The 24,978-nt window shown below is 37.5% G+C and overlaps 2 protein-coding genes and 1 long non-coding RNA gene across 12 annotated transcripts in view; 2 read left to right on the top strand and 1 right to left on the bottom strand.

The window, feature by feature from the left end:
* The window catches only part of LOC144425181 (uncharacterized), a 108,441-nt gene that overhangs the window by 16,510 nt on the left and 66,953 nt on the right, over nucleotides 1-24,978 (top strand). The window lies entirely within an intron of this gene.
* Nucleotides 1-24,978, bottom strand: part of LOC120327821 (dedicator of cytokinesis protein 9-like) — a 183,424-nt gene that overhangs the window by 129,325 nt on the left and 29,121 nt on the right. For all 10 annotated transcript variants that reach the window (XM_078114619.1, XM_078114626.1, XM_078114622.1 and 7 more), the window contains 8 exons: nucleotides 24,404-24,541; nucleotides 23,539-23,609; nucleotides 22,804-22,923; nucleotides 22,201-22,277; nucleotides 21,300-21,481; nucleotides 20,414-20,572; nucleotides 18,206-18,317; nucleotides 16,958-17,085 (listed from right to left, as the gene is read on the bottom strand). In XM_078114619.1, coding sequence (XP_077970745.1) covers nucleotides 16,958-17,085; nucleotides 18,206-18,317; nucleotides 20,414-20,572; nucleotides 21,300-21,481; nucleotides 22,201-22,277; nucleotides 22,804-22,923; nucleotides 23,539-23,609; nucleotides 24,404-24,541 — 987 coding nt within the window. The remainder of the gene's footprint in view (nucleotides 1-16,957; nucleotides 17,086-18,205; nucleotides 18,318-20,413; nucleotides 20,573-21,299; nucleotides 21,482-22,200; nucleotides 22,278-22,803; nucleotides 22,924-23,538; nucleotides 23,610-24,403; nucleotides 24,542-24,978) is intronic.
* Nucleotides 1,328-7,662, top strand: LOC120327983 (uncharacterized). The gene is made up of 5 exons (XM_039394356.2): nucleotides 1,328-1,521; nucleotides 2,628-2,770; nucleotides 3,141-3,283; nucleotides 4,504-4,592; nucleotides 5,223-7,662. The coding sequence occupies exons 1-5, from the start codon at nucleotides 1,369-1,371 to the stop codon at nucleotides 6,738-6,740; spliced, it is 2,046 nt and encodes a 681-aa protein (XP_039250290.2). The 5' UTR covers nucleotides 1,328-1,368; the 3' UTR covers nucleotides 6,741-7,662.

The raw sequence follows: 24,978 nt of genomic DNA, 5'->3' as shown, positions 1-24,978 counted from the left end.
GTTTTACAGCGTCTCGCAAATCATTGAAAAATACATGGCCTTTTACGAAGTCAAAGTGGCAGAATTCCTCACAAAAAAACGTATGTAACGCCACCAGGGACGCTGAAAAACACGTCATAATGCCCCACATTGTTGATTTGCGCCCCTATTATTACTATATAAACGATAGAAATGGATGTTGTAATTAAACTGTTTTCCTTCATAGTTTTGAGCGTCCGGCCCAGTAACCATGTCTATTATCCGTAACTGTCCCACTCAGGAAAGCAATTGCCCACCCTAGCTCTAAACCAACGATTCAATTTTGTTTCCACGAGGCCGCGGTCAGGTTATAGGAAAGATTAATGCGGTCATATTTAACTAAGTTTGGTTTCCCACGGGAAGTTGATAGCAAACCTAATTAAACAATATTTATTTCAAATTTCAATCTTACCAAAGCAATTGACATTTAGGTAACGAAATGTGAAATTTATCGACATACGGCTATATTGTCATTTAAATTTATTGTTGTTTTGAAAAAATAAAGCGAGGTTGAAATAATTTACCTTTTTCCTGAAAATTCGTTTCTCTCACAATTGTACTATTGAGTTATTTCATTTAGGTTTGCTCAAAGTAAGGCCATCAACTAAACGTTGTTAGGGTACTGATAGAATAGTTTCAAGTTTGCTCAAAGCAATAATTCATTGTTATTTCGAAATCGAAGTTCGGTTTGAATAACTCAAGTTTTTCCCGGAAATTCGTTGCTCTCATAATGGCACCACTATTTTTTTTTCATTTAGGTTTGCTCAGAGTAAGGTCCCGAGCTATCAACTAAAAGTTGTTACGATACTGATAGAATAGTTTCAAGTTTGCTCAATGCAAGACACTGACTCTCTGAGGGTAGAGTTCTGGTAATAGAGTTGTAAAAGAAAGCATATCACGTAATTTGAACTGAAGTAGAAATACCGCTAATAGAAAAGGCAGCATTAGAATAAGTTAATTGAACGCCATTCCCCTTTAAAATGTAAAAAAAGGCAATTTGGTTCAACTTGGCAATTACATTCTTGGTAAAGAGATACTATTACTGAAAAGACCGGGATTTTCCAGTACGGCATTGCTATCGCGCCACACGTATTATTTGTGAAACTTTCGTTTTTTATGCTTTTATGCCGGTGGACCCGTATAATAAAAGAATGCTGTAGCAAGAGTAAAGATATCTATCCTAATTGATTCAAGAGTCCTTCTGCACACTAACACAAATATATTTCTGTGACGTTTAGTCTGACTAAAGTCAAATTTCCTCGGACAAATATTCATCCTTATTTATTTTTATTTATATATTTACAGAAATAGAATAAAAATTAAACTTAATAACACACATAGAAGAAAAGTATGAGATTGCTAATAGGAATATTATTTCTTGGAATATGCTGGGCACAGGATAGAATACCTATCACCACTTCGAGGGATAAATTGGACCTCAGGGATACTGCTGTAATTCTGCCGGAAATTGAGCATGTTGATGCCGGTCACAGACCCGTTGATGTGAGTGTACTTTTTGGCTTAATTTAGGGTAAGATTTACATATTTATCCCGGGGGGAAGAAAGCCGATAATACCGCTTTATCATATGGCGAACCACGGACTCTCGTCCGGTTACCAGTCCATGTCGGGTATAGGATTAGTTAGTTATTTGTTTTCGGAAGCATGTACTTGATGGCGGAGGACGCCATAACGGTTTTGAAGGCGTTTGGCCAAATTTAAAACGGGAATATTCATATATTATTATTTAAATGTTCTAGTATTTTAAAATTGATTCATTGCTTTTAAAAATCAATAAAAAACAATTAAAACCTTGCAGAGGTTTAATGCAAAAAGGTACTTTAATTAAATCAATGCATTTGCAAAGAATATGTGGGCTTTTAGGATTGCGAAAGTCATATTGAGAATAGGCAATTATTCTAGAATTTTTCTTTGAAATTTTATAATTTCAAATTGAGCATTTGAAAAGGAATATACGAAATTTCACCTTAGTAAATTAAGATTTTAGAGCAAAAAAGAGTAATTTTATAAAATACTCTATTTTTCGTTTATCTTAAATTCTAAAACAACATCTGTGATTGAAAATACCATCAAATTTCACAAGTTAGCCTTCCACCACTGGGAAAACTCTATTCAAATGTTCATTTATCATTTTTAAATGTTGACAACTAGGTAAAGTCTTTTAAGGCTCGTGGCCACCTTCCAGTGGCAGTGTTATCATTCCAAATCCCATTATTTTCAAACAATTCATAACGTTGCAATGCTCAACAACAGCTTGCTTGTGCGAAGCGAACAACGCTTGTCATTTGAGATTAGAAACTAAAATTTTGTGCCTGCAACTACTAGAAAATAGAAATTCTATGTTAAATAAAGGTGCGCCCCGCAGTGTCCCCCAGTTATTTATATCTGGCCCTTCTGTATTGAAGGTTACACACCCCTGACTTAAAACACTGGGAACTATACTTTCATTCTTGTACTAAAGATGTCGACTGAAAGCAGTTGACATGAAATTTGACACAGTTCAAGTTAACACTGTTTGGGAAATACCGTAACTAATTTAAAATCCAGAAATCCTAAGAAATTTTTTCAAAATATCAAAATTTTTCGCAGGTTCGCTTTGAAACTGATGCCCAAACAGTAACGACGCAAGGTGGCAGTGACGAGGAATGTTCAACAAACTGTGACTCGTCGTCATCAGAATGTGAAGGTCAAAGTTCAGAATGCACTGGGTCATCAAATTGCCAACAACAAGGGTAAGATTATGGCAGCACAACACTTAATACTTACGTAGAGATATAATTGTGGCAGAATTTAGCTTAACGATGTCGATGAACTAAACGACACTCGCGCTGATTATAAACAGTCAGAATTTATAACAAAAATTAGTGTCAAAAAGTCTGTCTGCTGTTAATAAGTGTTACGATTTGTAGGATCAGCTGATGTGAATTTTTATAAATTCTCTGTTTTGGGGTTGTTTTTAGGGGGTTGGCTTATATGCGATTTACCTAAAATTTTAATTTTACTAAAAATAATCCAAAATCTGCAAGCTAACTCACTCTTGCATTTCGAGTAGCAGCTTGTTCAAGTCTTGTTCGGAGCAATCAAACAAATTTTCTATTTCAGATCCTACTCTTGCCAATCTGGCAATAATAATTGTTGCGGATGCTGCTGTGGGTGTGGCGGGGGCGGGTCCTTCACCAATCACATACTCTTAGAATCTATGAACAGAATTATGCAGGGACCACCAGGTGTTCAGGGAATTCAAGGTATGTTGTGTACAAAAGTTTTTTTATAAACCTATTTGGTCCATGACCACGTTTCTCACACTTTTTACGTGTTTTATCTTGCCTCGCACAACACAAAGAAATTAGTGATGGGTGGATTCCAAAAAGTTTAGCCTATGGTAAAATTAAAAAAAGTTTGCTGTAAACTTGATAATTAAAAAATTAGGCCGACAGTTAGTGATATTGAATGGCTAGCGAGGCCTGTCCGCCTGCTTGTCGCCAGTTGGGAGACGAATTTACGAACCAAAGTCGCTGAAGTACAGCCGAGATGGTCATGGCGATCAATTTAGTCAGTCAAAATTGTGATCCCTATTCCGCCAACTCTGAAGCAGCTCTATGGCTCCCTCAAAAAGCTCTTGAAAATACCTATTTCTGCTTTCAACATTTTTTAATCAGTTATTTTATTCGACATGATCAATAATAACGCTAACGATGAAAAGCGAAAGAATAAATGCATTACAGTCCAAGAATTTAAAAAATCACCTTCAATCTATTATTTGCGGCCAAGGGAACCAACATGTGGCCCTTTAGGGGGCCAAGGGCCTATTTTGAGAACCCCTGTACTAGAGATTGAACTTGACATTTATAGCATACAGAGCAAACATAGGTAACAGTCCCAAAGTCAATACAAAACGATAAATTTAGCTTTTATTTATTTTGCCGTACAAAACGTGATCATAACACTGATTCAGTGTGTTTGATATTTGCTTTTGTAATGTTCACCACCATTAGATTTTAATACTCTAACTTAGCACACAGAGATAAAATCTAAAGTATGCTTGAAAATACCTTTTACCAGCTATAGAGGAGTAAATAGTCATGTTTTTTTTTCAGGAGCTTGATGCTCGCCTCTGTTAAGGCAGATAGTTCAGTTTAGGAAAAGGCCCCACATTTTATGGCCCGTGGCACTTTTCCAGAGGCTTTTGGCACTCATGCCCCCCTGTTTTTATTACTCCAGTCATCCAGGCGTATTCATTGTGTCACTTTGATTGATAGATTCCAAATCCCACTATGCTCATACGATTCATGCTCAACCAAGTGATAACACTCTGTGAAATAACCTTATCAAGCAATGTGACTAGTAAAAACGGGGAGTTTTCTTGTAAAATAAAAACTAGAATTCGGTTGGAAACCGAAGACTTATCCACCGGAGATTAGGGGATCCCCCAAAATTACTAATTCCTTTTTCCATTTCAATACAGGTCTTCAAGGACCAGCAGGATTGCCTGGTATGCCAGGATCCTCGGGAAAGCCAGGAATGCCAGGACTACAAGGCCCTCAAGGAATACAGGTAAATTAAAAATTTAAATTTGATCCATTCAAAACCATGCTGTTACTAACAGGGCCTAATCAGGAGGATTCCAGTACTGTCAAAAACAGTTATTTTCATACATAACGTTAAATACAAGAAGCAGCATCTTCAAACGAGTGCGTTCTGTAATTTCTAATTGCCACATGACATTGTACCAGCTAGCAGGTTCGGTCCATAAATAAGGGTTTTCAAGAATCTTTAGGGTCTAAAAAGCATTTCATGCTACGAAAAATTGGTCTGTATGATACAGAAAAATGCTTTGTTTGCATTTCAAAAGGTTCCCCCCTCCCTCCCACTGGCTGCGCCCCTGGTTAGATGACAGTGACTAATTCGACAGAGCCTTGTGGGCCAAAATAGCATGAATAAATGTCTTATAAAATGTGCATACAGTGAAAACGTTATTGTACTTTAAGAGTTTATAGAAATTTCTTACCGGTGAATTAATTTTAAACTTTTATCTGCAGTAAAATAACAGTAACATCGTACTTTGTATAATTGATATTACAAAATATTTATTTGGTCCTGATTTCTAAATGAACTGGGCCCCATGTGATGCTGTTCGCATGGCCCTGGAATAGGCAGACAATAAATTTCTCTTTGTATTTACAGGGTATCACTGGACCAGTAGGAAAAGGTCTTAAAGGCGACTGCGGACCCAAGGGCCCAAAAGGTATGCCAGGAAACCCAGGAGTCAGTATCCCCGGCCCTAAAGGAGAACCTGGTCCCCCTGGCCCACCAGGACAATTTGACTATGGGGAATTGAAAGCCCCAACACCACCCACTGATGGATTAAATGGGGGTGAAGAATCGCAGGGAATAAAAGGAGAAATTGGCCCCCAGGGTGAAAAGGGAGAACAAGGTTTTGAGGGGCCAATGGGGCCGGAAGGGCCACGTGGGTTGCCCGGACCGTCAGTTAAAGGGGATAAGGGTATGACCGGGCCACAAGGGCCACCTGGACCCCCAGGGGAGGTATTAGCAAATGTCACCGGGGGAGGGTTAGGGAGACCCGGTATTCAAGGGCCAAAAGGGGAGCCGGGGGACTCTATCAAAGGGACCCAAGGTGAAAAAGGGCAACAAGGAGACAAGGGTATGCCTGGGGTTGGAGAAATTGGCGGTAAGGGTGAGCCTGGGTTACCTGGACCCCGTGGGGAGACTGGAATTGGGGAACAAGGACCCCCTGGGAAAGATGGCATGGGAATAAAAGGAGATAGAGGGGAGCGTGGTCTCCCCGGCCCCCCAGGGGACTTGGGTGCAGGAAATTTGGTCACTGGTGATTTAATTAAAGGGGAACCTGGAGAAACTGGGCCCAAAGGTGAAAAGGGGGAACGGGGCACAATTGGGCCACAAGGACAAATGGGGGTAGCGGGTATTAAAGGAGAGGCTGGAAGAATGGGTCCTGCTGGCCCCCAAGGTCGCCCAGGAATCAGAGGTGCAAACGGAAGATCAATTAAGGGTCCCAAAGGCATGCAAGGGGAGGGAGGGCCTAAGGGTGAATCTGGCACTGGGTATCCTGGACCCCCCGGCCCACCTGGCCCCCCAGGAAGAAGTAGTGGGAGTACCGGCTTTTTCCCTAATACAGGAGGAAGTTCTTCTGATTGTTGTCACCCACAAAAAGTCGCATTTATGGCTGGTTTATCTTGCAATTTCAATGGACATTACGAGCGCATAGCGTTCGATACTATTATAACAAACGAAGGGAATGCATACAGTGAAAAATCTGGCTGTTTTATTGCACCTGCTGCTGGACTTTACATTTTCCACGTACATATACTTAGATGCCAAAATGGGGGGCCGTTATTTATGCACCTCATGAAGAATAAAGACATGATAAGCTCGGGAACAAACCAAGATGTCCGCTTCGAAACAACAAGTACAAGCGCTGTCTTACAATTACGAAAAGGTGATGTTATGTGGGTGCGATTGCGACAAGGGACTGTTTATGGACATACCCCGTCCCATTATTCCACTTTTTCGGGGTACGCTCTCACTTTAGATGAAGATATTGACTCTAGCGCCATCTCATGGGAGCGCGCTGACGCTGTTAGTTTTGCGCTTCGAAAACCAAAAACTCGCAGCAAATACCTAGGTGGAACAAGGTCACCTAGAGTTGATGGTGATCACAGGTGATTGGTCAATAGTAATGTCAATCATTTAAGGACTTTATATGATTGGTTGATCAAATGAAACGGTTGGGGTTAAAAATGCATGTTGTGTTGAAGTAATCATAATACAGGGAAAATTTTATCGATACCATATATTGTTTTGGCCTTCATAGATGAAATAAATGATGCAAAAAACTTGAATAAACACTGATTAAAATGAAATAATCCTGGTTAAGATATATTGAGAACTGACTTCATATCAAAATTTTGAAATTGTATTTCTATGGACACCCTGTTTACACAGTACGTCAGTTCAAATAGTAAAAATGGCTGGCTTTAAGATGGCAAAAAGTTAACTCTTTCAATGTATTCTATTCAAATGAAATGAAATAGATTTAATAACAGACAAGAATTGTGTCTAAAGGGATAAGCCACATGAGGAAAATTTACTACTTTAAGTTATTATATTGGTTATAATACTTCATGTTTGTCACTTTAATGAAAAAAATATATAAATAAATATTTGAGTCCTGGTATAAAAATAGCAGTATTGATGTTATGTACTTAATAAATGAAGAAAAAAAATGAATTCATTTCAGAAATCACCCAAAATTTGGTGATATTGGCTGATGGTCAGACATAACATAGGGTTCATTTAAATTCTAATGGTATTTCACCAAAAATATGACAATAACCGTCTGGTGAAATACACTGTTATTTAGTAAACAAGCCTGACAAAACATAAAACAAAACATTTATTATTTTGAATGATGATTAATAAATGAAATACTTTGCTATATTACATATTGCTTTTGCTATTTTATTTACATATTATATACCTAAATTCATTTTTTATTTTATTATTGTAATCTTTATTTGTTTATATTATTGCCTCTCTTTCTGTATTATGTGTGCCATTTCTATATTAAATTTATTCGTTAATATCATTGTCTTGATAAGCTTTTAAGACTCCTATCTATTTGGTATCTACTGATAGTATCATGAAATTTGGGACATTTTTCATTTGTCACATTTAACCACCTCCTTCACGTTTTCTCGACGATTATTTCAGAAACCTCAAAGTCTTCGTTCCATTATATTTTAGATGGCTTTCAGATGGCATAAGTTGATTTAAAACAACTGGATAAGTAAATGGATTAGAATTTACCAAATTAAAAGCTCGTTACGCGAGGCGCACACCCTTCAAAATTGACACTTGCCGTGAGCCACATAATTTTTTCTTGTGGGCCCTATTTGGCCGCAGTTTACACATCTCTGGCCTAGTGCAGTGGTGCCCATCTTAAATGGCTCGCGCCCTTCAGAAAGCTTTTAGCACTCATGCCCCCCCCCCCCTCATTCAACTCCTAGACGTATTCATAGCGTTATTTTGATTGGTAAATTCCGAATCTCATATATTTAAACAATTCATGCAAACAAAACACCCTGTAAAATAATCTAGTCAAGCAATGAAACTAGGAAGAACAGGGGAGTTTCATTGTAAAGGGAAGATCAGTTCTGCGACTAGCGTTGCGGCCCTCCCCCCCCCCCTAACTGGGCCACAGACCCCTGGTTGGAACTACTAGCCTAGTGCATATAGCATTAGAGTCAACTATGTTGACAACCCCTGGTTCAAATCCCACGCCTTCCACATCACCCAGGTGTAATAACTAGGTAGACAATGCCGAAGCAGGAAGCTTCTGATCCTTTAGAATAAATTCTCAATATCAGTGGCATCTTTGCAGAGACTTTTTTGGAGTAAAAGGCTATAAACACGTCGAAAAAAATATTGTGCTCAATTACCATATTTCTGTATTTTTTGTTTTTAAAATCTTAGAACATTTTTTGTATTTAAATTTTTTTTTGTTGAATTAATATTTGTGAAAAAATTAATACACAGCTTTCGGTTTAAATTTTGCCTTTTTTGTGCAGGAGTGGCTTAGAATAGAATATTAGATAGAATATTAATGATCTTGTAGTTTTGTACCAGTGGATATGTCCCCCCCCCTAGATTGTAAATGTCAAACCAAATTTCTTGACTAAGAGCGCATGGGCCCTGACATCTAGATCAGGTTTGTTCAACCTTTTCTCTGTTAAGTACCCCCGAGTCACGAAACAATCAACGCGAACCCCCAGTAATCAGACACCAAACTGAATTGTGATTGTGACTAACAATTTGCTGCAACGACTGCCAAGCCATGCATTTCACATTGTTGCGTCACAATCACAACAACGTAAGACCAGGGAAAATGTACGCTGAGTTTCAATTGGCACTTATTTTCCTCTTGTAGTTACTTTCTTCGTTAAAGGATATTAAAAAAAAGCAACACACGAAAACTCGACTGTCATCCAAGTACCCCCGGGGGTTCGCAAACCCCAGGTTGAGAACCCCTGGTCTAGATTGAGGTCATTGAGCTTTTAAGTCAGACTGATAGATGTCCATTCATCAAAATAACAATTTCTTGTATGAAAATATTTCAATCCCTTATGAAAGTAAGAATTTTTGGTGCTCCCGAAGTATGCGAACCAAGATGGCGGACATCGGAACGTAACATGGGTAACAGGTTAGGGTTAGGCCATAATTTTTTTCTAAGTTTCTTTATTTTAGTCCTATTATCAGTTCGAAGACTAGCCAAGAGCCTCCCGTAGTATTTATACCTAAAATTATGGCCTAACCCTAACCTAGTACACATATTACATTCCGATGTCCGCCATCTTGGTTCGCATACTTCGGGAGCCCCGAATTTTTTTATATTCTATAACTATAACTTCTATAACTATATTCCATTCCTTCTAGACATTGCTGAATGCACTAATAGATTATGTACTGATGGACGTTATTTGCCCCAAAGGATATTTTTTTAAACAAAATTATATACAAAATCCAGGAGAATCAAATAATATTCAATCCATTTTGAATTATCTTTATTCTTATTAATACGTTAGGTTAAGTAAGTTAAGGTCCATAAGTTATGCAAGCCTATATCATATGTCAGCCGACCCAATGGGACGTTAGAAAGGTCATAATGGCACGCAAGGAACAGATGTTTGGCACCTATTCGGACACTAAATACTGCACAGTTCGACACGTTTGACGTACTATCGTCTTTGATAATCTGCCGAGTGTTAATTACCAATTACGAGATACCTAATTATGAAATTATTGGCAAGTTTTCAAAAGTGAGAAGTTTAGAGATAAGAATTGGTGATAGATATGAAGCAACAGCATGAAGGCTGATTTAAAATACCGGTAATTTTACTTTTTCAGGCGCTCCAGAAGTATGTGTACCAATATGAAGATAACTAAGTTTGTTCGACTACTTTACATCAAGTTGTGTAAGGGACCTTGCGTGCGTAAAAGAACTGATTACTATGGGCAGGAGGGTATATTCACTTAGCTAACACAGACAGTCTCCGAACTCATAATGGAACTAGAATAAGGAAAGTCTAAATAAAATTATGGCCTAACCCTAACCTGGTACACACACTACAGGAGTACCCTTTCTCAAATCAAACTAAACTGGCACATAAAATTGGAAATTGCCTATGGGCTAGAAATTTTGCATGTTGTTGGAAGCAATATATTTTTACGTTTTCAGCTACATGTTTTGTTTCATTGTCCAATCAGTTGCTTTATTGAATATGTAAAAAATTGCACAAAAGTTACACCCAAGACTTACTTAGTAGATAAAAAAAATATAGTAAAATATAGCGTGACAGTAGCTGAACTACCCCTCTATGTGTTGCTCAAGTTTCTTAATGTAACACTGTAAATCCATGCCAATAATGCGCATATTGTATGTGAAACTACAGGACGTGACACTACAGGACATTTTTCCACTTCGGAATAGCGGCCTCTATCATCTCTTAAAATTCTGGTAATAAATCGTTAAATGGGTGAAGAAATGTCCTACAGCACTGCAAACATTTAAACTTTATTAACTTTCGAGTATTTGGTTGTATTAATAGCAACTTTGTACCTTACGTAGTAAAACACTTTAAAATATTTTCATTCGACATCACGACCATTGGGATATTTGGTTGTATTAAGAGCAACTTTGCACGATACATAGTAATACACTTGAACTTTACAATATTTTCATTTGAAATCGCGACCATTTGAGTATTTGGTTGTATTAAGAGCAACTTTGCACGATGCATAGTAATACACTTGAACTTTACAATATTTTCATTTGAAATCACGACCATTTGAGTATTTGGTTGTATTAAGAGCAACTTTGCACGATACATAGTAATACACTTGAACTTTACAATATTTTCATTTGAAATCACGACCATTTGGGATATTTGGTTGTATTAAGAGCATCTTTGCTCGTTATCTACAAATACAGCATAATTTTACAATTTACATGATATAGCACAATGGAATTTGACATTCATAATGGGTTAACTTTGAGGTATTTTAAACCCTGACATTCAGCCTAAGCCTGGGTTATAGAAATGATCAAACCAATAACAAAGGCACATGGCCTTTGGGAATTAAGTATTACGCATGTTACAATAGGACAGACAGACGACTATGAGAGCATGTAGGCGAATAAGGTAGATACATAGCTATTACATGTCATATGTTATTTATTGCACAACATTCTTAGATCTTTTTTTCTTTTATGTGTTTATCTCAGATCAGGTTAAGATAAGTTTAAATGGTCAATTATCATAACTTGTTTCTACCCAAGTTGAACAGAATGAAAGAAAACAAATATTAAAATGAATGATGGAGCAATACCTTAATCAATAGGTGACCGTACATTTGAACCCACGTGTATATCCGCGGGTTCAATCTATATGCGGGTGCTAAACCCCATAGGTTAGGGTTAGTATGTGTTCAAATATCCGTAAAACAAAAATTCCATAGGTGCAATAGTATGCAGCTGCAATTGTCGTGCGTTCAAATATACGTGGGTTCAATCTATATGCGGGTGCTAAAACCCATGGGTTAGGGTAAAACAAAAATTCCATAGGTGCAATAGTATGCAGCTGCAATTGTTGTGCGTTCAAATATACGTGGGTTCAATCTACCGGTATATGCGGGTGCTAAAACCCATGGGTTAGTATGGGTTCAAATATCCGTAAAATAATAATTCCATATGTGCAATAGTATGCAGGTGCAATTGCCATGCGTTCAAATATACGTGGGTTCAATCTATATGCGGGTGCTAAAACCCATGGGTTAGGGTTAGTATGGGTTCAAATATCCGTAAAATAAAAATTCCATATGTGCAATAGTATGCAGGTGCAATTGCCATGCGTTCAAATATACGTGGGTTCAATCTATATGCGGGTGCTAAAACCCATGGGTTAGGGTTAGTATGGGTTCAAATATCCGTAAAATAAAAATTCCATAGGTGCAATTGTTGTGGGTTCAAATGTAACCAAACCAGGCTTAATCATATATCGAACTACGACCTCTTATTAGGTTACCCTGTCGGAGATTGTAATAGTTTTTTCATAAAAAAAAAATGGTATAGGAAACTGAAATTGACTAGAAGTTAAGTAAACCATCCCACAATGACGAGTAGCCAGCAATATTTTAGTTAATAGTGTATTCAGAAATACGCCATTTTGTAGTGATTCACTACATTACCAAATAAGAATAATCTTTTTTCACAAAATAGCAAGTATATTTGTAAGCTTCTGTTAGATCATAGTCTATCTTCTTTAGATAAAACAAGATATTCACAATATTATCTGCTATTTTATTAAGCTACAGTATATCTTGTTTTGTTTGAAGAAGTTGACTGTGATCTAACGAAGGCATATAAAAATGCTTACTTGCAAGCATCCTTGTGGCAACAGACTCATACGGATCCGATGTAGGAAGTAAACAAGTAGAAAGAACTTGCAGTTCAATGTACAATATATAACCTAGTACCCTCTCATATTACCATATAGTTATCATAGCAAACCAAATATTCAAATTTAGAGGTGATGTATTCTTTTCATGAAAGGATGCGCGGTGCCACAATGTCTCGACGACTGACTTTGGCATTTGATTGAAGAGCGTCTCGCTTGGAAGTCTTTATAAACCCTTGATTGATGTTGAAAAGGAAACCTCATTCTGGCATAATGTGACCACATGATAAGCATATCAAATACACACATCTGGGAATGATAACTGGTTAACTCTTTCCATACATGATCAGAACTGATTATCAGACACGAAGCCACAGGATTAGGCAATCTTATTGATTTCCATCTTTCCACGATAAATAGAAAGACCTATATCAATTATTCCTGAAATGTGGTCAATATCAGAAGTCTCACAAGGATTAAGAGAATAGAACCATTTTATAAGTAGTCTTTGAAAAAGATTTACAAGAACTTTCTTAATAAATAAAGTTTTAATAAAGCAAGATAAAAAGAGAAATGACAAACTTGAAGAGACAATATACTATTACTATTGTGTGGTCCAAATGGAGGTCGCTCATATGCTACTTTGAAAAACCAAGTGATTTAAACCAAGTCTGTGAAGTCTGGGAAAATTTCACAATTGATCCAACTATTTTACAAAGAACCCCAACCATTTACATTCAGCTTATCATTAACCTAATTTAAGACACATTGGCAATGCTTTGTCGAAGTGTTTGAATAGAGATTGTTACCTGCACTGCCAGCAATGCTTTGTCAAACAGGGGGTGTCGCAACAATATTTTCTTGTACATTCAGAAATATGGACGGATAAATGCTCCCAATGGACATTTCAGTGGCTTATTGGACCATAAAAATATTTACAGTATTCTAATAATTTGACAACGCCTGTTTTGGACTTTTCTATTTCCTACTTCCTCATAAACAAACCCAATTGACATTCTCAGACTTGACCTTTGGCACTTTCAACGCACTCTTAAAATACTTCAGACTATAATTGTGTCTGAAATATGTTTGGTTCAAGAACTTATGATTATTAGTAAATACAACATCATGGGTGATGAAAGCAGGGTGGCAAATCGCAACATTCTTGTATGAGGCCTTATTCAAGTCAATCATTTCAATCAAGCTTCTACACTAGCAACCACTGACAGGGTGTAGTCAGTAATTTTCAATGAGGGGGGTTCTGACATTTATAATTGTCAAGTTAGACCCGAAAAGCTAGCGTGACCGGCCTAAAAAGCATTTCAATCTACGAAGAATGCTGTGTATGATGCAGAAAAATGTTCTTTTTTACATTCCAAAAAAAGGGGGTAGGGGGGGGGGGGGGGATGACCCTCCTCGCTATGCCCCTGGCCACTGATATTCAACAATATGTATGTAGCTATTATATTTAAAACAAATGGGCTAGATTCTTGTTCACAAAATGTAACTTTTTATGTCATGCTTACATGGGCCGTCAGTCTAGGTAGGCAACTTTCTTGGACTTTGATACGAAAACGTTGCCTGCCACCCCTGTTATAAACCATCCAAACTGTAAAAAGGCTTTTAGTGCAAGTTATGTGCAAAATCTCGTCATGGATCCCTCGAAGATATGGAATAATATAAAAATGGAAAAAATATGGAAATGTACCTGGTGAGGGGAGAATTGAAAAAATACACAAGAGGTTAGAAATCACTGATGTAAGGCTATTCAAGGCACATAACAATGTTTACTCTCACACCAACCCAGACAGGTAATCTCCAAAACTTCAAATTCCCCACAAATGTCAAGCGTTGTAATCCTTTCACAAGTGAGAAACTGATTAAGTCGAGTACCACTACAAAACATCTGACACCTTTAACACTAGGAGTGAACATCAAGTGCTTCCTAATTGAGAAAAAGATAATCCCTTTCCACAAAATGTGTTGTTTCCTAGAAATGTACTTTCTATTTTCTAGCAGGAAAATAACCAATAGGTACGTACCGTATATGCTCGCGAATAGGCCGAGTTTAAAACTCAAAAAAAAAGTTGCCAAACTAAGGGGCCGTCTTATTCGCGCATAACTCAGATTGCACCAAAAAATCGGCTCATTCCCGCATCAGAATTTGATCACGCAACGAGATGATATTATGCTGACTTGCCGGTAATTCCTAAAGCTTCAAACCATACCAAGTTCTCACGATGAAAAGCGCGCAGACACACACTCGCTTGTAAAGGTGGATCGTCTTATCATACAGCTGATGGCTTGTACAGTCTTATTCTTAATTTTTATTCGTTTATTGGTGCATTTTCAGTCAACCAGTCAGTAGTTTATTTTACACGTGCCAAAAATACACATTGTATATACAAAATGAAGAAAGAAAATAAATGCATTCCAGTGCGAAGGGAGAAGCGATAATCCAGTAATGGTTACCAAGCAGCGTCCCTTTTGAGGAAGTCTAACGTTAAATAATAATCAGAAAAAAAATCGAACATAAAATACTAACAAAAGCCACAAAAAAGACACATTTGAGCAACGGGATATCCGAGTGTCGCTCATTACAACGGAATCAAAACGATTCCAGACTCGACAGGCGGGGTAACCATGACAACCTCAGTTTTGAAGGCTTTCGTAGGATTTTGCGAGTTTTTTGGTAGGATTTACTTTCTATTCGTAAAAAGAGATTATGTTATTTTTATTGAGAACAATTCTTCGTTTAAATCCTCGTGGCGACCTTGAACTGAAACTCAATTTTGTGATCGTTAATGTGTACTTTATGCCTTTTAAAGCTTATAAACATGTAGACATAAGGAATAAGGCGAAAGGTAAACCCTAAATGTCAGATATTGGAAAACAATCACAACAAAATTAATGATCTAGTAATTAAGTCCAGACAGACTTTCATTTAAAGCCAAAGGCTCGAATACTTCAAGTAGCCACTGATCCTCTTTAAGAACACTACAAATTCATCAAATTTCTGACAGACATAGGAAAGTATTACAGAAGAAAGCTTGTCCCCTTATTTGTGACAACTTTATAGACGTGAATATCGGTCAGAGAACGAAGACCTATCGATCGAAAGCTAGGGGATCCCCCAAAAAAACGCTCTTACTCCATAGTGACACCTTGTGTCCACTCACTAATTAATTAATAACTCACTAATTATACGACATAATTCATCTAAAATCAATAGGCTTCTGGTACGACATATGATGAATGCACATGCAAAATCTGGAGCAGATTCAATCTCACTTTCGTGAGATATCGCGTGCATCTAACAGACAGACAAACAGACAAATACCTATCAACATACTTACCGATAAAAATCGATAAGTAACAACGTACACAGTCTTCCTTAACCCTTTTTAGTTTACTTAGCAACTTTTAAACATATTATGATCTTGAAAATTTAGATGACCAGTTTACAATAATTTGTAATATAGCATTTCAGAATGTATTCGGAATACGTAATACCTCCGTTTTGTCCACAACCACAATATTATTTACTTGTGACTTGTGCCACACCCAACTCATTCCCCAACAAATACATAAAAATTTTCTCAGGCTCCGTACACCTCATGAATCTCCCAACCTCAAAAAACACCAGACTAATAATATATTCATTTGTCAATCTACTAGTTATCAATTAATTAGGATACAGACCCCTCATCCACCCCTTAAAATGTCATCATCACCCATATAGTGGTCGCTTAAACCCTAAAATGACAAAGACGGCAACCCCTTCATATGTCAACCTACCAAAAGACATACCTATAAAGACTTAACACTCGCCCGGCAATAACAATTTTTTCATGACCATGGTGGTTGCATTAAACCTCCCAATGTCAAAAAACGAGAATATCGGTCGGAGACCGAAGACATCGATCTTAGATCGATAATTAGTTAATAACTCGCTAATTATACGACATAATTAACCCAAAATCTATAGGCTTCTGGTCCGAGGTAAGATGCATGCACATGCAAGTTTTGGAGCAGATTCAACCACGCGTTCGCGAGGTATCGCGTTCATCTAACAGACACACACACAGACAGACAGACATACATACAGACAAATACCTATCAATATACTTACCGATCTTAAGATCGATAAGTAATAACCACTTGATGGTCGCATTCAAATTTTTCATAACTCCCTCATCATAGCTGCATAAACCCGTCAATGTCGAAAAACCAACCTCTCCAAATACTAACAATTATTGACGCACCCCTGTACTATTTTCTTTACATCAATTTAACAAATATTAGCAAATAATGAGACACCCCTCGCTAACCGATTAAAATAATTTCATACCCCATCATAGTGGCTGCGTAACCCCGTCAATGTCGAAAAACCCCAAACTCTTCAAAAACTAACAATTATTGACTCACCCCTCGTCCGCTCAAGTTCAAATCTTGCGACAAATATCCGGGTGGAAGATTCATTGACACCGGTAGCGTCTGTTCATTGCACCAAACTTGACCGTCTTTCGTAAGAAGTGGGAGCCATGCATGGCCGACTAAACAGAAAAATGGAAAATTGTGGTTTTTACATAATTTGACTCTAAACAAGGCACTGTACTAGAAGTCACTGATGTGTGAAAAGCTGAAATTTTCAAAAGGGCCAGACCCGTAAATTTCTCAATTACTTCTTCAAAAATGAAGAAAATTTATTTATCATTTAAACTTCTATTTGTGCACGAATATACCTAAGAGTATCTGTAACATGGGACACTTTGCAAAAAAATGATATTTATGTCTAGAATATGCAAAAAATGATTTGAGTCCTGTTTTTGTTTTGCACTTACACTTACTTACTCATAATTACTCCTTCGAAAATGAAGAAAATTTATTTAACACCTGAACTTATGTTTGTGTGTGATTGTGCCCAAACGTTTTAGTTATCTAAGATGCTTTGCACAAGAGTTATGTTTCTCCTAGAATGGGGCTCTTTAAACTGGGGGGTGAACAGGGCCAAGATTCGACGTTTTGTGCGAGAATATGCATGCACATCTGTCGCATTAAAGGCATTGTCAATTTTATTATTTAGTATTTTCTGTATTATTGAATTTTACGGGGCTCCTGAAGTATGCAAACCAAGATGGCGGACATCGGAATGTAATATGTGTACTAGGTTAGGGTTAGGCCATAATTTTAGGTGCAAATACTACGAGAGGCACTTGGCTAGTCTTCGAACTCATAGTAGGACTAAAATAAGGGAAATTGGAATAAAATTATGGCCTAACCCTAAACTGTTACCCATGCTACGTTTCGATGTCCGCCATCTTGGTTCGCATACTTCAGGAGCACCAATTTTACTTTATTTTTATTTTAGTTCCAGGGAAAAAAAATTTTGGTCGTGCCAAGTGAGTGGGTATGAAATAAGTTGGAGGGACACTGATCTAGAATATGTTCCAATCGACCTAAGTTACATTTTCGGAGACACCCTATACATTTTATTAAATATGGAAAATACCAAAACTCAAATTAACACATTTGGGTAAGAATTAAAACTGGTTGACTATTCCCAAACTCGACCCGGGCCGGTACCCCAACAAAAAGGCGTTGTAAATGACATAATTACGACTTAATATTAACTTTCCTCTCCTCAGAATAAATAAAACAAAAATCCAAACCTACTTTCTATTCTTGTAGCATCCTTCTTTTTTCCGCTCATATCCACGAATATATGGTAGAATGAGAACAGTAAATGATGTCCACTGTGTAGCTGAGGAGGCAGAGCAAGTTTGAACTGAAAATAAATATTTAAGATGGTTGATTAGAATCGGAAAAAAATTTGATGATAATTAATATGGATACTCCTGTTGTGTGTGTACCAGGTTAGGGTTAGGGCATAATTTTATTCCGATTTTCCTTATTTTGGTTCTAATACGAGTTCGGGGACTGTTTGTGTAAGCCTAGTGTATATACATACATAGGTTTCGGTCCCTCTACACAACTTGATGTAAAGTAGGTAAAAATATTTAGTTAACTCCATATTGGTACATACACTTCTGTAGCGCCTTAATATGAATCTAATATGATGACTTGAAAATAAGATGAACAATTATAAGCTTATAATGCACTGCCCTAAGGTAGTGTAGGTATCTGTAGGTATTGATATTTTAGTGTCAACCGTAATTGTCAGAGATAAGGATCCTTTGAGTGTTAAATCCACCATCATAATTCTATATCGATTCAGTGACTCATGGTTAGGGTTGCCACTTCTGGATACATTTTAATCGAATCTTGAATCAAAATTTTTTTTTTCATCTTTCCGAATCTGATTCCATTAGGATTTTTTTTTTTATTGCATGGTTTTTTTGCTCACTGTCACAAAAAAGCCCAAACTAGAAGAGAAAAACTTGAAAATGGAATACGCTATATGGCAAGGGTGATAAAGGTTTTTCAGTGTATAAGCCACACTTATTTCCATCATGATAAAAAGATGTAGGTCATAGATATCACCAATAAATGCATTGATAAAAAACTTGCTGTTGCAACGTATCTGTGAGTCTTACAATACTGAGTTATTATTGTGTTATATCTGTATCAGGACTGAGGCCATTTGATGGAATTCAGATGAGAAAATAGGCAGGGAACAGTTGTACTGTTTCGTCATACACACAGTAACAGCACTGCTTTCCCTAGTCCCACGCCAGTATAATGTGTGACTGTGGTATTTCACTTCTTGTTATATTGAATTGAGGCCGGCCTCATTACCGATAATAGTAATACGACAAAAACACTTTAATTGCATCTGAATTACTATAAAAGGGAAATGATTACCAATAATAATTAAATTGATTTCGAGAAAAACAATCGTTCACCTGACTACGATTGCGAACAAAAATTTCCATAAATATTAGAGACAATATTATTTCTGGCTAACAGCGTTATTGGCTAACTCGGGCTTCATTATTATCGTGGACTACGTTTAATTTCGTAATTCAGAAAGTCCAAATGTGCCTAATGGACGCCGTGCTGACGAGCGATAGTTGGTCGACGCTTTATATCGATCAAACATGGTGGTGGGCTAAAGTAAGCCACCTTCGCACAGTATGCTTGGTCTGGTATGAAATCTGGCACGTGTTGATGTAAAATCAAAATTGTCACGAATTTTCAGGTATACGATCCATTTAAATTCGCGCATAATAGAAACTAAGGCTATTCAGGGGAAAACTGAACTCGCAGTTTGGTGGAAATTACGCCACACATCATATCGAGTGATGCGTAAAAGAGTGTGTTGTGCCGAACTTGAAACAAATGACGGCAGATAAGTAAAAAGGCAATCACGAAAAATTCATTTTCATTTATTTCCGTCCCGTAATTATTTGGAGTGCCGCATAAACGCATTCGGCAGTTTCAACGCCGCCGAAAACAACTATTAACGAACGTTCAATGTTTTTTTCGGTCCCGTAATTTGGTGTTATTTGGAGTGCCGCATAAACGCATTCGGCAGATTTAAAGCCGTCGAAAACATCGATTTAACAAACGTTCAATGTTTTTTTTTTTCATAGAATCTCTCTTTTTTTCCGAATTGCATCAATCAGATTCGAATCGATTCGGAAAAGATGCGATTCGAATGAATCCGATTCGAAAATCCAAAAGTGGCATTCCTACTCATGGTGACTCGTAATTTCACTCAGAGTTGAATCTCCTCCAATACTGAATAAGTATTGCTCAAGGGAGCCGCATAGCAGTGGGGACCACAATGCTAGGTGCAAATTTAACAATACCAAAAAACTACCCGTTTTTCCTAGTGCTGGGCCAAGAGTGCTAAAACTCTCTGAGGGGGGTTTAAGATTTTAAGAGCCCCCTGTGTAACAAAACAACGTCAAAACCTACCTCTTCATAAAATTCAGGAGTCTCATTGTGATGTAATACAGCAGCTGAAACTCTCTTTGCAAAAACTTCACTTCCCGGCCGATTGTAAAATGAACGAAGCGGTGTCGACCCTTCTGCATCAGACTCTCGAAATTCAATAACAACTGCAATGTTGCGAGCCTAAAAACGAAAAATGTTGTTTGTTGAAGTCTGGAAAAATTTACAACATACTCCAACTCAAGCTCGAAACTATGAGAATCTTCTGACAAAAACTTCAGCGTATACGCGCCTCCATTAATAGGCCACTAAGAACGTGTAAGTAATTAATTTAGCCACAGATATTGTTAACTTTGCTTTGGGCTAAAACTTCTGGCTGCTACACTTCACTGAAGTTGTATGGCTATAAGAATTTTACATTTTTGCTTATAGTTTAGAAAATAAATTTTGGCTACAACATTCCACTGAATTTTACTTGACTTACCTTAGAAAAGAGTTATGGCTGTTATACTTTAATAAACTTGGATAGATTTAGAAATTAAAGATTTTAGCCAGAATATCACTACCCATGCTTTAGGCAAAATCTTCTGGCTGTTACACTTCACTGAAGTTAGATGGCTACATAAATTTGATAAATCAAACAGAATATTTTTGCTTGAGTTTTGGAAAAAATTCTGGCTGCAAAACATTCCACTGAACTTGGGCAGAATATTACTTCTCTTACCTTAGAAAAAAACGTCTGGCTGTCATACTTTCGTGAAGTTAGGTAGCTATAAGTGCTGGACAATTTGACCAGAATATTATTGCTTTTACCCTAGGGAAGGATTTACCTTAGGGAAGGATCACACACCAGTGGAATTTGGTTGATGTAAGAATTATACATCTTAGCCAGAATATCCAGTACTCTTACCTTAGGGAAAGACTTCTGGCTGTCATACTTCAGTGATCTTGGATAGATATAAAAATGATTGACATATTCCATGTTCATATTCTGGTCAGAAAGAGACGTCGGCAAGAATTCATCGACTTCTAGAATCGGCTCCGATTTCTCATCATACGGCTTCACAGGTACAAGAGATGGGCTAAGCAGACCTGAAAAAGAGATAGACAAGGATAGGTTGGGATTTACATATTTATCCCGGGGGAGAGGAAAGGTATAAGATAGCTTAACCATATGACAAACCACGGCCTCTCGTCCGGTTACCATTCCATGTCTGGTTGAGATTAGTTAGATATTTTGTTTTCGGGTGCATGGACTTGATGGTGGAAGAAGCCGTAACCGACCAGCGGTTACATGAACCACCCTACGGCGGCGAGGAGTCGAGCAATCCTCTCTCACATAACTATACCTACATGGGATTCGAACTTGCGAACCCATGTAGGGCAATCAGAGGTGCAATGGTTAGCGTATTCCTAACGCTTAGCATGATTGGGAGGGGGGGTGGGGGGTAGGAGTTTTAAAATAGTTCCCAGTTGGGATATGCTGCGCTGGCGATAAGAACAAATTTGGACGCTCAAGAAGTGTGTGTACCAATATGGAGGTAACAAATTTTGTTTGCCTACTTTACATTGAGTCGTGTAAAGGGAGTGAAACCTATTGGCAGGAGGGATATTATTGAAGCGCCCCCAAAAGGGCATATATGAATGAATCTGGGAGTCACAAATTGAGTGGTATTGGTAATGTAAGGCCTTGCTGAGTACGTAGTTCGCTGAGAAGACAAGTGTGACAAAATAAAAACGCTTTGCTTATTTAATAAAAATCAAACAAAAAAAGAAATTTCCTTAACAACAACAACACATTAAAAACCTACTTGTCACATCTGATGGAACTCTATGAAAATCAGCGACCAAGTTACATTCGATGTATTCCAATTTAAGTTTTTCAGGTCTGAAATAAAAAATTAAAGTGTATGATTGTTTCACCAGTGAAACAAAAAAAGTAACTAAAAAAGAAAGTGTTTTTGGAACTTTTATTGGAAAACCTTCGAGTTAGAGAAAAATATTTTCAAGATTTTTAAAAAAAATATAAAAAAGTGATACACTGATATATATTCAGCAAATATTTTTAAAAAATTCAGGGGCTCCCGAAGTATGCGAACCAAGATGGCGGACATCGGAATGTAATATGTGTACTAGGTTAGGGTTAGGCCATAATTTTAGGTATAAATACTACGGGAGGCTCTTGGCTAGTCTTCGAACTGATAATAGGACTAAAATAAGGAAAATTGGAAAAAAATTATCGCCTAACCCTAACCTGTTACCCATGTTACGTTCCGATGTCCGCCATCTTGGTTCGCATACTTCGGGAGCACCAAAATTCGAATATGTGAACCCACGGAATAGGTGGCAAGCGTGTTCCTAATGCTTGGCATTTGGGCCATCCGACAAGTTATTGAATCTTTAATAATACATACTTTCTAAAGTCTGTTAAATACTTCAACAAATTCTCTTCTCCCAATTTCGAAGATTCTTGTTTGAAAACGTCCATGAACTCTGCATCTTCTAACGTACCTTCAGAATCACAGAACAGTGGCCTGGATAAAATTTGAGGATTTTATTTGAATTTGTTGACAAGGAGAGGAAAGTTTATGTGATTGCTTGATTCAATGACAAATAGTTAATAGTAGGAATGAAAAATGGTCTTAATGACTCTTTGGGCTGCCATTTGCCATTTGGGGGAGCTGTCTCAGATGACTGTATAGTGGTATCGCTGCACCCAGCCTGAAAAACTTTGCATAATATGCAAGAATATATTATATTGTTATATATATTTTCATTTTTGCAATGCTCCTTTATTCTGGTTGACGAAAAATAAATCTCTCTCTCTCTCTTTATAAACAGCGAAATAAGGATGTGTATATGTTCCCATCGTCATTAGAATGGCCTACTATGGTGGAGGTATATTAGTCATACATGTACTGAGAGCTGTGTTAAGTTTTGTTATAAAAATTCTGAAAATCTAAAAGTGTGTCGAAGTGACAGTGTTGGAAGTATAAAAATGTTAATGCATCTAAAAAAGTCAAATAAAAGTAAAGAGAAAAATACTTTCCTAAGTGGTCCACTTACAGATGATAGACTTGGTTACTGGAGAACAGTTTATTTACAAATACCTAGTGTCAATAACAAAAAGAAAAAACGGGCTAACTTACTTTGCTGTCCATGCAAATGGCATCCTATATTGGCCAAGTCTCTGGCAAGCAACTTTGGCGTGTTTCAGAACCTGAGGTTAAGAAAAAATAGGATTAATGCTTGACTCATCGTGCGAAGCGCTACTAATATGCTTGCACCGCACCCTATAGTTTGCAGGTTCGAATCCTGTAGGGAATAATTGTGCATGAGAGGAATGCTGGACTCCTCACCATCATAAAGTGGTTCATATAACTGGTCAGTTGCGGCTTCATCCAACATCAAGACCATGCTTATGAAACAAGTAGTTATAGATCGGTAGCCGAACGACTTGATACTCTAACATTTCGTTAGTCGACCAAAAAATTATGGTCAAAAACAATGTTCCCTCTAATTTTTTGTAGTACGTGTGTGCAGAAATTTTGGTGTGTGCGCACTTTTTTGGAAATGACTAATATTTGTGCAAAAACAAATGAAGAAATTTTGGCGTTCTGACCGGGTAATAAGTGGGCCAACAACAAACTTTCTCAACCTGCCAACCGAGCACATTACATTGTTACATTACATCGAAATACGTCTGTGCGCAGTAAATCTATGCGTGTGCACTGCCTTTGAAAACTGTGTGCGCGCGCACACGCGCACACCTTAGAGGGAACACTGGTCAAAAATGTTGTGATATATCATATCCTATCTACTGTTCCCTTTTTCAAATACATGGCAATTTTTGGCAGTTTGGGGAAGTTTTCTAGATCCTGAAGATACTTGGAAACTCAAGTTTTTTATCCTCTGGTCGGACCAGCTAGCTTTTACAATTTGACTTGGCAATTAGAAATTTTACACCCCCCTTTGAAAATTATGGCTACACCCCTGACACTGAGCACCACTAACCTTCATTGCAGTTTTGTTGATATCTCCGTCAGATTTCATGTAAGGTTGAGTGCACGATTTAATACTTCCTTGCAGAACTTTTTCAATCCGAACGACCAAATAGATATCGGGATGAGGTTTGCTGACATTGAACACACACTGAATGAAAAAAGTGTTTTTATTAGAGATATGTGAGGTGGGGGGGGGGAAGTCCCTAACTTTCCTTGGACCTTGGAAAACTTACACAAATTGAAACGACTAAGTAGATGTGACGGGATGTGGCTTGCTTATGTTGAATTCACACTGAATGAAAAAAGGGTTTTTGTCTGTGTTATATAGGAGGGAAAAGGAGGAGGAAGGAAAATAAATTTGGGAGGGGAAAGTCCCAAATTTTCTCTAGTCTTGAAACGACTTAGTATATGTGACAGGATGTGGCTTGCTTGCTTGATGACACACTGAATAAGAGAAAATTGTTTTTGTCTATGATATCTTAGAAGAGAAATGAGAGGGAGGAGAATAATAAATGTGGGAGGGGAAAGTCCCTAACTTTTTCCAGTCTTGCAGAATTAGAAATATATATTTTGATGTGTCCAGTT

This window comes from Styela clava, chromosome 7 (assembly GCF_964204865.1).
Source record: "Styela clava chromosome 7, kaStyClav1.hap1.2, whole genome shotgun sequence".
NCBI lineage: Eukaryota > Metazoa > Chordata > Ascidiacea > Stolidobranchia > Styelidae > Styela > Styela clava.
This window is presented reverse-complemented; position numbering and strand designations above follow the sequence as displayed.